The following is a 14,091-nucleotide window of genomic DNA, read 5'->3' as shown; positions in this document are numbered from 1 at the left end:
AATTTTAAAACCAGCAAACTTGATGAATATGTAGTTTAGGGGTACATATTGACATGGTAAAACTTTACAGAAAAAGGAATGATCAACACAAAATTCAGGATAGCAGAGGCCTTTGGTGGGCAGAGGAGGATGTGGTCAGGAGGGACACACAAGAGAGTGTGAAGGTCTCAATGATGTCCTATTTCCAAAGCTGGGTGGTAGACACACCAACAATTTGTTATCTTTAAACTGTATGTAAACATATGTAAATTAAACTTGCCTTAAGAGAAACTAAAGATGAGAACACAGACCTCATCAGAAACTAATTCAACAGGGATCAGAGAAGTGGCAGAGATAAACATTTCTAGATCAAGTTGATGCCAAGAGTCTGAGGATAGTCTAATCCAGTTCATAAGAGAGGACTACTCAACACAGGTGAGATATAAACCCCATTCCAGATCAAAAGGTTTTATTCTGCTCCAAAAGGAGACAGAATGGCTGGAATTACTTGGGCAGCACCACCCTAACCATGAGGAGCAAGAAGGAAAAGACAGCAACTATCTTTTACAGGAAACAAAATTATTTTACAATTTTTTTTCAGACGGAGTCTCACTCTGTCACAAGGCTGGTGTGCAGTGGCATGATTGGGCTCACTGCAAACTCTGCCTCCTAGCTTCAAGTGAGTCTCCTGCCTCAGCCTCCCAAGTAGCTGGGACTATAGGCGGGGGCCACCACGCCCGGCTAATTTTTTGTATTTTTAGTAGAGATGGAGTTTCAACACGTTGGCCAGAATGGTCTCGATCTCTTGACCTCGTGATCCACCCTCCTCAGCTTCCCAAAGTGCTGGGATTACAGGTATGAGCCACCACGCCCTGCCTAATTATTTTATAATTTAAATTACGCCCAGCCTCTATCATCAACCAATGCCTGAGGGTTCTACAAGAATCCTCTCCCTGATGTAGCCAGGCCTTGAACCTTGCTTTTCTCTGTAAATAGCCCTTCCTACAGCTTTGCATTCCCGATACAGTGCTGGCTCCACAGCAGGAACCCAGCAAACCAATGCCTTGTCCTCTCTGCAACTAATAAAGACCTATGCTGACAAACACAATAGAGCAGTGATTCCCAGGTTTTTGGAGGTGTTTGTTTTCTTTCAAATCTTAACCTCCCTGCTACCTCTACACAGCGGTAAGGGCAGGGTAGGGAATGCCGCATGACACATATTAACTTATAAGATTTGGAGGAAAATTTAAATGTAATCAGACATAGCATGAAGTTTTACAGGATTAGGGCTGAAGATTCTGCAGCTCACCTCCCTGGGAGCCCAAGTGGCGGCTCCAGGTGCTGTGTAGATCTCTGGGAGGACAGGGGATCAGGAAAGCACACAGGAGCACCAGGATCATTGAGATCCCCAAAGTCAGCAGAAAGACAGAGGTGCGCACATACGACACCAGGGAGGAGCTGGCCTTCTGTTCTAGACCCCCAAGGGGTTCCGAGGGGTAGCCCTCCGTGGTGACTTCTGAAAGATGTGGCTTTGCATCCTCTGCAACCTCAGCATCTGAGTCAGGCTCTGGCATTTCTCCCAAAGGACTCTTCCCATTTTTGACCCCTCCATTCTTCTGCAAGTTAATCACCAGATCGTCTTCGCTTTCATCACTGTCAGCCTGAGTGAGGGGATCATACTCCCCTAGGTCTGGGCTCTTCTTCCCTGAAGAGACAGAAAAACAGAGAGTCAAGAAAACTGAGGAAGAGACACCCTCACCAAATATATGGCAACTGTAAAGACCCAGGAGAACACAGAAAACTAAAACCAAAAAAATCCAGGTTTATACGAAGTTTGAACCTTGGTGGCTAGCTGTAAAACAGATGCCAGCAAAGCAGGGAAAAGGAATGGAAGGAAAAAGAAAAGCACAGTGCTCCAGGATCACTGCCTGAATGAGTTTAAGACAATGGAAACAGAGGCAGAGGTTAGCAAACTTCAAATATCTTTAGTTTAAAAAGAAAGCTCTCTTAACGTGTTTGAAGCTCACTCGTGAAAAAGACCATGGCTCCTGCATCAACTCTCCAGGTACCTAATTCGCATATTGCCTCAGATTTTCTTAGATCTGTGACGTCCTTATCTTTCCTGGTAAACTTTTAGAACAATTCTTCTCTGTATGCTGCTTCTCACGGCCCAGTATCTGTGGCTTCCCAACTGTTTCTATGGAAACAACTTAGAAAGTTGAACACTGAATGTTCATCTGAAGATGTATTGAAAAATCACTTCTGGCCAGGCGCAGTGGCTCACGCCTATAATCCCAGCACTCTGGGAGGCCAAGGCGGGCGGATCACTTGAGGTGCGGAGTTGGAGACCAGCCTGACCAATATGGTGAAACCCCGTCTCTAAAAAAAAAAAAAGAAAGAAAGAAAAAACCTCACTTCTAAGAACCAACCCATCCTGTGATTTGAATGCTTTCAGTACATCTTCCAGTAAACAGTGTTTACCTCAAAAACTGCTCTTCTGAGCAAGTATTCTGGAAGGGATGATGATCTAGCAGGAACACAAAGGTAGGGGACTTGTCTGAAGCTGCTTTGCATGGCAAGCACTTTGTTTTTACTTAGCCTGCAATGTTGATTTGAGACGAGACGGCTGAGAGAAATTACAAGAGGGTCTAGGCACACATCCTCCCAAGCCACCGGCCCCTTTGCCCTCACTGCCAATGACTGAATGACTTTATGCCTTTATTTCACATTACCACCAAGTAAAAAACAAGAAAATGTTTCTTTTGAGGAGATTTTATCTGGTAAGCTATCACTAATGTAAACGCTATCGTTAAATCTTTTGTTCAGAAGAAATAAAAAAAGACCACATAACCTAGCTAATTAAAAATGGGAAAAGAAGAATTATTAATGCTAGTGTCTACCTCTGGGTCACGATGGCCTTGGTGATGTCACTTCACACATTACATCTCAGTTTGTTCAATTAATGAAATGAAGGAATAAAACATTATATGGAGACCGGATGTTGGAAGTAAGACCTGTAGTGTTAAAGTTTAGTATTTGGTACATTTAAAAAATTAATAAATGTTAGATTTTTTTAAATAAACATTCCACAGAGCTATAACATTAAGTACTTTCAAAAAATAAAAATAAAAATACTGAATAATCTGTCATCCTAATAACTAGAAAATATTTCTATTTATTTTTATTTTCGAAGCTATACACCTTGCCCAAAAACTATTAGACTTGATTTGTGTGGCTGTGTGTGTGTGTGTGTGTGTGTGTGGGTGGGTGGCGGGGGGGTGGGGGGAGGCGGTGTTTAGTAGACACGAGTTTTTACTATGTTGGTCAGGCTGGTCTCAAACTCCTGACCTTGCGATCCACCCACCTCAGCCTCCCAAAGTGGTTATGGGATTACAGGCATGAGCCACCCACCACGCCCAGCCTAGATTTGATTTTTAAAGACACAAATTATAAGAAAATAAATCAATTATTAGAAACTTAATTCAAAATAGTACTTTCAGAATATGCCATGGAGTCAGTACAGGTTCCAGCTAATCTCCTATAATTTGTATTTCTACTCTGTAAACCAAATTATTTGGGTAATTAGGGCACACCCTTAAGCATCCCAGATAACTCTATATATAATAACTTGCACACAGAGCCGTAGGTTGTTAGAATAATATTAACTCTAATACTTTTCAAAGTGATTGTTTTTGTTTTGTTTTTTGGATAAAATACACCTGACATGATAAACAAAATGTGATATATACATACCACGGAATATTATTCAGCTCTAAAAAGGAAGGAATTTCTGACGTTTGCTATAGAATAGATGAACCTTGAGGGCATTATGCTAAATGAAATAAGCCACACACAAAAAGACAAATATTGTGTGATTCCACTTATATGAGTAATCTAGAGTAGTCACATTCACAAAAACAGAAAGTAGAATAGTTGTTGCCTAGGTCTGGAGGTAGAAGGAAAAGTTGTTACTTAGTATAGCGTTTCAGTTTTGCAAGAGGAAAAAGTACTGGATACTGGGTACCTATACAGTTAATACTGAACTGTATACTTAAAGTGGTTAAGATAGTAAATTTTATGGTGTATGTATTTTTTCACAATTTAAAATGTTTAAATATATACATGAAAAACAGGAAAGTACACACAGAGTTCCCAATTCTCAGAGTTACTTGAGAAAGCACAGCAAGAGGCCTTAAAGATCACATAATCCATCCCCACCCCCAATCCAAACTTAACTACTTACAAAGACCTACCAACCAGTCACTTAGCAAATACTTGAATGTAACCAGTATTAGGGAATCCCCTGGCCTCCAATCTAGAAAACAATTCTTTACACTGACTCGAGAATTTTTTTTCTGGAAAGTTGTCAATTATCTGTCCTAGTTTTAATTTCTGGGATCCCTCTTCCACATGCAAGTCCTTCAAACACTCAAAGGTATCAATCATAAGAGACATAAGACATGGTATTTAAGAACTCAAGTCTTCACAATAAAACATCAAGCCAAATCTCAGCTATATCTCTTATGAACTATGTGATCTCAAATTTCTTAACTTTATTGAGCCTCAATTTCCCTATTTATGAAATGAAATAATCTTTTTACTTCATATGATTGTGATAAGAATCAAATAAGATGATATATGTGTGGTTCTTAATGCCTGGCTTATAGTCACACAATAAATTTTGGCTTCTGTTATCATCATTGCCATCACTGGTGCTAGCGTTGTATCTCCCACTGCCCTCCCCCACTCTTCTCACCTCCAAGTTAAACACCTCCACCTCTTTCAACCCATGACTTGAAGAAGCATTTTTTTTTTTTTTTAAAGATGGGGTTTCATCATGTTGGTCAAGCTGGTCTTGAGCTCCTGACCTCAGGTGATCTGTCTGCCTCGGCCTCCCAGAGTGCTAGGATTACAGGTGTGAGCCACTGCGCCTGGCCTAAAGAAGCATTGTTTCAGGTGTCCTCAACATCCTGGTCATTCTCCTCTGGACATGATGTGATGTGTCTGTGGTTTTTAAAGTATAGTTCCTGGAACTAGAAACAATCCCAGGTACAGTCTGACCAGAAAAGGGAAGGGCAGAGCTGTGATCTAACTACTCCAGATAACAAACAACAATTCAATTTCTATAACTTAAGATCTTGATAGCTTTCTTGGCATTCAAATCACCTACTGATTCAGTCAAAACTGAATCAAGCATTTTTAACACATACTCAAGCCACCCTATAATTGTGCAATTGGATTTTTAGCACCAAGTAAAAAATTTAGCTTCGACATCAAATTCAATCTTGCTAGTCAGTTTCCACCTTGCAGCAAACATATCAGACTAAAACAGCACCTTTGTCAAAGTGAAATCATTAATTAAAACACTGACCAGCAAAACAATTTAAAGGAAATTCATTTCTATCATGCTATATACTATCACAGGCAGGAAGAAAGAGAAGCATATGCTACAGGAACTTATAAAATCTGTAAGAAATCTATAAAAACAATTTGCAAGCATTCTTTGAGAAAAAAAGCTGCTGTCAAATTGGTCTGCTTAGCAAGATTACATGCTTTTAGTTAATGATGGCAAAAGTGGGCATTTCTGTCACACTCTCTTCCCTAAAACCAGGAAAACAAATAAAGAGAAATAAAAATAGAACACAAAATAGGAAACAGCCGTATTCCCAAACCACAATTTATGAACTAAATGCACTGAAACTTGTACTCAACTGAGAAAGCTAAGAGCAGGCAAATATATCTTGCAGATATAATTTGCACATACACTGCAGATCTTCAGCAATGAGCAGAGTTCACAGAATTAATAATCATGACAATAATAAGATGATGACAATGACAACTGGAAATGCACTGAGTGCCTACTGTCCCAGGCACTGATCCAAGCATTTTACATGTGTTAATTCATTTAATCCTCACATCAACCTTATGTGGTATTAGTATTATTATCCCCCATTTTATCAACAAGAAAAATAAAATATAGAGAGCTAAGATGACTAAGATCACAGAACTAGCCAAAAGAAAAGCCAGGATTCAAACCCAGGCATCTCACCGTAGAGTCCACTTGTTGTTCTAACCAACAAGTTATACTACCTCCCTTGTTCCACAAATGTCGCCAGACCAGTAATTGCTAGCTTGGAAAGACAAAATCTGGGGTCACAGAAGCACCAGTGAGCCTCATTCAACACCACAGTCAAAGGGAAGTAAGATCGAATGAGGAAAAGTACAAGCAGACATCACAAAAAGCACACTGTCGGTATGGCAGGTTAGGAAAGTAACTGTGGGCATAAATCACCCTGACTGGGCCCAGTCAGGAGACAGGAGTCAAACAGTAGTTCAAAGAGGACAAGCTTAACATTTAAAAATTACTAAGCAATGATAGGAGAGTAAACAAAAAGATGGGAAGAGAACTCTAAAAGTTCCCCTAGGACTGAGGGACAATATCCAACACAGGATAAACTTGGTATTTAAAAGGGCTCAGACCCACTTTCACAGATCAGTCAACAAAGGTGAATTTGGAGTTCAGGGACAGTAGGCTGATAAATGGCACAACAAAGTCAGTGAAGGAAATGTCAAACCCACAGTCCTGCGAAAAGCCAGCAGCCTCCTCCTAGCCAGGACAGAGACACCCACACAGGAAGAGCACAAATGGGGAGCCAGTTGACTTAACAGGCCTGGATTACATTAGGGCTTCCAACTGCCCTAGATCACCCCTGCGACAATAGCCTTGCTGTCAAACAACTGCCCCATTTAAATATCAGTAATAATCAGAAAGGAACCATGTTTAGTATTCATTCCACAAGGCACCACAAAGCTCTACAAATATTCAAGAAATCAGTAACAATGAAACATAGCAAACAATTCGTTAAAGAACAAATGCTGAACAATTCACACCACAAGATGGAAGAAATAATGAACATATACTTCCCCATGGAGTCTGCGAAATTCAGGAAAATCATCTTCTCTGAAAAGAGCACTCAGGAAAACAATGGGAAAAATAACAAAACAAATTTAGAAAAGAAATCCTTATTGGAATCAGCTAAAGGAACACACATTGCTGCAAACAGAAACACAAAGAACAGATTCATGAAAATCAAGCAAAATGAAATGGAAATAACTACAGCTGGCAGTTCTGAACACTTATCCTACACTCTTCCAAGCCCTTTTAATGTCTTATCTCAGGCAGGGGGTTCTGGCTCATGCCTGTAATCCCAGCACTTTGACAGGAATTCAAGACCAGCCTGGCCAACATGGCAAGACTCCATTTCTACTAAAAATACAAAAATTAGCCAGGTGTGGTGGCATGTGCCTGCAATCCCAGCGACTCAGGAGGCTGAGGCATAAGAACTGCTTGAACCTGGGAGGCGGAGGTTACAGTGAGTCCAGATCCTGCCACTGCACGCCAGCCTGGGCGACAGAGCAGGACTCTGCCCCCAAAAAAAAACTTTTATCTCAGTAAATCTTCTTAACAACTCTGTGAGGTGGACACATTACTGTCTTTACTTTCAAGATGAGGAAGCTGAGGCTTGGAAGCTTAAGGAATTAGCTGATATGGTTTGGCTCTGTGTCCCCACCCAAATCTCATCTTGAGTTGTACTCCCATAATTCCCATGTGTTGTGGGAGGGAGCTGGTGGGAAATCACTGAATCATGGGGGCAGTTTTTCCCATACTGTTCAAGTGGTAGTGAATAAGTCTCTGGAGATCTGATGGTTTTATAAGGAGAACGCTGTTTCATTTGGTTTTCATTCTCTCTCTTGCTGCCACCATGTTAAGATGTGCCTTTTGCCTTCCACCATGATTGTGAGGCCTCCCTAGCCACATGGAACTCTAAAACCAGTAAACCTCTTTCTTGTGTAAATTGCCCAGTCTCCAGGATGTCTTTAATCAGCAGTGTGAAAACAAACTAATACACTGGCCCACAGTTAAACAGCAAGTGATAAGCAACAACTGAAAACCAGTCTGGCTTCAAAGTCTGTACTGGCTACATACGATCCCATGGAAAAAAATCAAGACTTTAAAAAAGACTAGAAACAATGGGATAGATATTGACAACAAAGGTGAGCCAATATAAGAAAAGAAAATGGAACCAAAAGCAATATTTTAGAGAGTTGCAAAAAAAAAGTTCCTATAATAAAGACCTAAAACTGCAGAATAGGTTGACGCCCTTTTCGGCCTCAGCCCACCCACACCCGGGTGAAAAACTAAAAAAAAATTTTTAAACTGCAGAATAATGAGTACACAGAATCCCAAGAAAAACTGATTGAGAAGAATCAATACTGAAATACATCCTAGTAAAGACACAGGACTTCAAGGACAAAGAAGAAATCCTATGAGCAGCCAGGCCAAAACTAATTATGGGAACAACAAACAGGCAAAGATTTCTCCATAGAAACATACACTACTAAAAGATAGTGGAGCAATATCTAAAAAGTCCTCAGAAAAAGAACATGCAATGTGAAGTCCAAGCATTCTGACTCAGCCATGACAGGCTGAAATATAAAGGCAAGCACACAAGCGCTCCGAGCTATCATACTCCTATGCCTTCTTTACATCATAGAAGACTTGGGCCAGTTCTTGGCCAGCCTTCTGAGAGGAATAAATATTTACTTTTATACTAATTTATTTTTCAGATAGTATAGAAACAAACCTCTGCTTAAGTATTACAGACTGCAAGTTTTGATCAGAGAAGTCTTAAATAATATTTTTGTCTATCTATTCACAGAAAGACAATAAGAGAGAGTGAAGTAAAAGAAGTCCACAAACTTGCCTTAAGTCCTACTCAGGAGTTAAGAATCAATACTGAAATATATCTTAGTAAAGGCACAGGACTTCAAGGACAAAGAAGGAATCCTATGAGCAGCCAGGCCAAAACTAATGATGGGAACAAAAAACAGGCAAAGATTTCTCCATAGAAACATACTGTACACTACTAAAAGATAGTGGAGCAATATCTAAAAAGTCCTCAGAAAAAGAACATGCAATGTGAAGTCCAAGCATTCTGACCCAGCCATGACAGGCTGAGGAGCTAGGCATCAAATCCAGCTTCCACGCTTAGGGCACTCAGCACTCACTTGCTTCCTTGCTACTTTCAGCCACCACCCAGATTTTTAACAAATGAAACATTTTCAAAGAATAAGAGAGAGGGCACTGATTTCATAACATACCATTATAAATGAGCCTTCCACAACTATTGCTTTTCCTCTTCAAAAGACTGAAGATGTCGCTTAAATATAATAGGATTTCCAAAATGGTATAAAGGAAAACACAAATAAGAAAGTGATGCAATAATACCATACCTGGATGTTTTCAGGAAATATACTAAAACATACACTATTCTATAACATATACTATAGTATGCACTATACTGTACATATACTATACAATACACTCTACTGCAACTAAAGGTAAATAATTCATATCATGGGTTAGTTTATCCAAGGGCATATAATGACTCTAAGTTACACAAATAAAACAAATCATTTTGCTCTGATATTCCCTCCATTGTTTGGCCTTCAAACTTTAAAATGACCCAAGAAAAAAAAAAAATAAACTTAGAAGATAAGTTGTCCCACAGGCTTTATGAATGTCACATTGGCCTTCTGCTACTAATTAACCTCATTTTATGCATGTGAGCCAAACATCTTTCCTTCCTGAGCTTGGTGAAACTGCTCTTTATAACAAAGCTGCTGAGATCTGTCAATAGTTCACTATTATGTCAAGCCTTCCTTCAGGTATCACATTCATAAATGAGCACGGTGCTGATAACAACAGCTAACACTGATTAACTATGTCACTAATTAACATATGTTAGAGATTACTAAAGTACATCCATCTCCTTTACTATTTCAAACAACCCTAGGAGGTAGATATGCAGTAGAACGTGTGGCATATAGTGAATGTTCCATAATAATGTTATTGTTACAGATGAGGAAACTAAAGCTTAAAGAGATTAAGTAACAAATTAGGTAAAGACTGGATTTGAACCTGAGCCTGTCTCATGCTCTCAGCCACCATTCCATCCTGCCTTCCTCACACATGAAAACAGTGGGGATGTTAACTGCGGGAATATAACACAGTAGCCCAAAAAGGACATCAGTCTCAGAACCACAATTACAGGGGAGCCAAAAGGAGCTACACAAAAACAACTTACACTTAATGTAAAAACTAAAAATAGTATTTTGGGTGGAGGGGAGAAAGGGCAAGAAGGAGGCAAGGAAAAGTGCAAGTGAACATTTTTTAAAACCCACATAACATGGAAGAACATATGCCCATATCTGGGCCTAAAAAAATATCAAGCATACCTCATGGCTCAGGGCCAAGCGGCCTTCCAAACAGGCCCATGGACTAGGCTATGGAAATTCCAATCAGTTCCTGCAACTAATATACCAGGGAATAATAACCACAGCCTTGGAGCATAAGAACACAAAAGAGCTCAAGAGTTGCTAAAGCAAGATTTTCCTGCATTCTCATCCTCAGAGAAGAACAATGACCTACACTGAAATAAAACAAGGACTCTAAATGAAAAAACAAAAAGAAATAAAGCTAAATGTGTCTAACATCTTATTGCCCCTCTGGGAGGACATCATTCTACACTAAGGATATACAAGGCTACTCTCTTCAAAGTAAAAAAATTAATCCTGCAGGTAAGGGACAGACACGTAATTCCAATGTTACGCACACATTCCAAGACAGATACTATCAGTGTTCCTTCCAAAGTTCCGACGAGCCCATATTAAAAAAAAAAAAAAAAAAATCTGTCTGAGGTCATGAAGTCTGAGGACAGAAATGCAAATTAATATGCAACCCAGTGTCATCCAAATGACAAGGCCTGCTTCAGGGTAGCATACTGGAAGCTCCTTGAGAGCAAAGACCCTGTAATCCCCCTGCAATCTCAAGATAGCTCTCCACCCAACACCGAAGTAGCCCTCTCTAGAGATAACAGTGAAACCAACTGCTTTTCCCTCTCATACAAATTATCAGCAAACAAATGTTTATCGCTTAATACTTAAAACTTATCTAGGTAGAGCCATCAATTTTTCTAAACACTAATGTTTACAATTTATTTGGGTGGAATAAATATCCTTTGAGATTTAGGAGAAAAAAAAAGTGTAGGGGGGCGGGGAACCTTAGAGCTGCTGCCCGAAGTACTGAATCCACTCTGGAAGTTGTCATCACCCCTAATGCTGCCTTAAAGAAGATTCCATACATTACCGGCAACTTACAGGCTCCAAATCATTTCCCATGCTTAGCCTCGACCGCCAGAGACTGACCAAGTAGAATCAAAAGCTCAGATTTAAAGTGAAAAGACCCCTGACGTTCAAGGCCAAGCTTTCCCAGTACTTGTGAGACCTTGGACAATTCAATTAGCCAAATCACTCTCATTTTCTCTTCTGTAAACTAGGAAGGGACATAAATACCTGTCCCACCTGCATCACGGCTGCGTCGCTGCTGTCATTAGATGGAGGGGATGCTCCACAGGGGACCACTCGCCGTCCCGCCGCCCCCGCCCAGATCCAGCCAAGACAGAAGGCGCCGGAGTCCCCGCGGTGCCTGGTCCGAGGCGCTCGGAAAGGATGCTCCCTTCACCAGGCTCCCCTCAGGACAGCGGCGACCGGCGCCCTGACACTCCCCGCCGCGACACCTGCTCCACGCCCTCTCCCCGCGCGTCTCCCGGTTTGCCACGCGCCGGCGACCCCTGCCCGGCTGGGCGCCCCTCTCGCCCTCTGGTGACGCGGGACCCCAGCCCCCAGGGGCTGCACCCGCCTCGCCACCAGGCGCCTGCAGCTCTGTCTGGGTTGAAGCCAGGCCCCGACCGGCCTCGCCCCCAGAGCCTCTCTTCCCCTTATCCCAACACCGACGGGGACAGGGTGGTCGCAAGGCTGCGGCTCCTTACCCGGGAGCTTGAGCGCCCTGGACAGCACGGTCGCCATGGCGGAGGACCCGGTGCGCGTGCGCGCACCCGCGTTCTGCCGGGAAGTGTAGTTCAGGGCGGGCGATTCGCGGAGCTGGGACTGGGAAAGGTGGGACCCGCACGCCAGGGGACAGAGCCTGGGGGAGGTCCACGCCCGTGTGTGCGCTCCGCAGGCTTTTCTCCCACGCTTTCAGGGCAAGTCACCTCACCCCTCTGAGTCTCACTTGCCTCGTTAGTGAAGTGGGGAGAAAATACCCTGTAGGCTTGCAGTGAAAATGATTCGAATAAGATATTGAAGGAGGTGTGGATTGTGTAATGTGCGTCAGCTTATGAAATCAGCCAGACTGGATTTGAATCCTGCCTGCATCACTTACTAGCTGGGCGATCTTGGGCAAGTCCCTTAGGGCGTCTAAGCTGCAGCTACTTTTTTTTAATTAAAGACATACTACCTACTTCACAAGTTTGCAGTGAGAATTAAACGATACGACCTGTTTAAAACACACAGCACGCAGTAGGCACCTAGCAAGAATGTTTCTATTATGCTTCTTAGGTAGAGGTTGAAGTTTCCTAGAGCTTGAACCCTCATTTCTTGCTCCCAGTTATTTATAAGTGTCTACTCAGCTCTCAATGCTGCAGCTTCTAGTTGAAGGGTGTAGAAGGAGAAACTGATTTGCTTCTTTTCCACACGCAAGAGATCACATTTTAGTGCAGGAATGTTAATACTATATTATCTTAGAACTGAAACAGATGCTAGAGGCCATATAGTCCCACTCTTCTTGTTTTATTCAAGAGAAAGGTGAGAAATAGAAAGGAAATGTAACTTCTGCGTGTCACAACAAGAGCTCTAAGATACATCTCACTTGGAGGCTGCCTAATTCTCATGAGAAACTGGAGACAGGACTATCCTGTGGGAGTAATCTGAGAGTCTCCAGCAATCAGTCTCACCTTTGTTCCCATAGGGGGAAAAAAATGCCATTGTCTCTGATAGAGCACAGGCTCTGGAGCCAGGAGCCAGGCCTCCCGAGTTCAAATCCTGACTCCATCATTTCCTAGATGCCAGAGGGTTAGTTGCTTAATTTCTTCCCGTCTCAGTTTTCTCATCTGCAAAATGGGGATAAAACAGTTCCTAATTTATAGAGTTCTCCTGAGAATTAAATGTGTATATGGAAAGCAGTTACAACAGTGCCTGGTACTTAGTGTTTTCTAAGTGTTCACTCTTCTTTTTATCAATAATTTCTTAATGTTATAACAATTACAAATTTGTAACTTAATAACAAATAGTAATACATTTAATAGTAATTTGATGGTTTAATGATGTATTCATTAATTATTTTTTGTTTGTTTGTTTTAGAGACGGAGTCTCTCTTGGTAGCCCAGGCTGGAGTGCAGTGGCACGATCTTGGCTCACGGCAACCTCTGTCTCTCCATCCCGGTTCAATCAATCCTCCTGCCTCAGCTTTCTGAGTAGCTGGGATTACAGGCACACGCCACCATGCCCAGCTAATTTTTGTATTTTTAGTAGAGACAGGTTTTCACCATGTTGGCCAGGCTGGTCTTGAACTCCTGAACTCGTGATCCGCTCGCCTCGGCCTCCCAAAGTGCTGGGATTACAGCCATGAGCATTCTACAACAACCCAAAATTTCTACTGCTTGCCTTATCTCTGGAGGCATGATTAAAAAAATATTTTACATCTATGTAGGTCATCTAAGAGGAGCAACACTACAAGTCACAATGACCCAGTAGTAGCTTGGCTGATATCAGTTTAGCTAAATAGAACACATTCCTGAAATGTGAAGACTGAGAAAAATAACCTGGGAGTGTGACAGGGATGTAGAAAATGTCCATTTTAGCTGCAAAACAATAACTTGAGTATCTAGGAGGAAATTTGGGTGGAAAGGAATAGACAGATCACACAGGATAGGAAGAAAGAAGAAAAATCTGTCTCCTTTTCTTAGTAAAAAGGTATACTACAGGAGAGTACCTTCTTCTGTGATAGAAATAAAATAGAGATGTATAATTTAAAGTATTATTAAACGGCTTGCCTCACAACCAGACACAGCGGCTTGTGCCTGCAATCTCAGCGCTTTGAGAGGCTGAGGCAGGAGGGTTACTTGAGTTGAGGAGTTGGAAGCTGCAGTGAACTGTGATTGCACCACTGCACTCCAACTTGGGCAACAGTGTGAGACCCTGTCTCAAAAAAAA

The 14,091-nt window shown here is 41.7% G+C and overlaps 1 protein-coding gene across 1 annotated transcript in view; it reads right to left on the bottom strand.

Moving 5' to 3' along the window:
- FAM234B (family with sequence similarity 234 member B) overlaps positions 1-12,020 on the bottom strand; it is a 37,746-nt gene extending 25,726 nt beyond the window's left edge. The window contains exons 1-2 of the mRNA XM_017528144.2: positions 11,871-12,020; positions 1,289-1,684 (exon numbers count right to left, since the gene is read on the bottom strand). Of these exons, the coding sequence (XP_017383633.1) occupies positions 1,289-1,684; positions 11,871-11,907 (433 nt within the window). The 5' untranslated portion in view covers positions 11,908-12,020. The remainder of the gene's footprint in view (positions 1-1,288; positions 1,685-11,870) is intronic.
- Between the last annotated feature and the right edge of the window lie 2,071 nt (positions 12,021-14,091).

The sequence above is a fragment of the Cebus imitator genome, unplaced genomic scaffold (genome assembly GCF_001604975.1).
Source record: "Cebus imitator isolate Cc_AM_T3 unplaced genomic scaffold, Cebus_imitator-1.0 Scaffold2, whole genome shotgun sequence".
Classification (NCBI taxonomy): Eukaryota; Metazoa; Chordata; class Mammalia; order Primates; family Cebidae; genus Cebus; species Cebus imitator.
This window is presented reverse-complemented; position numbering and strand designations above follow the sequence as displayed.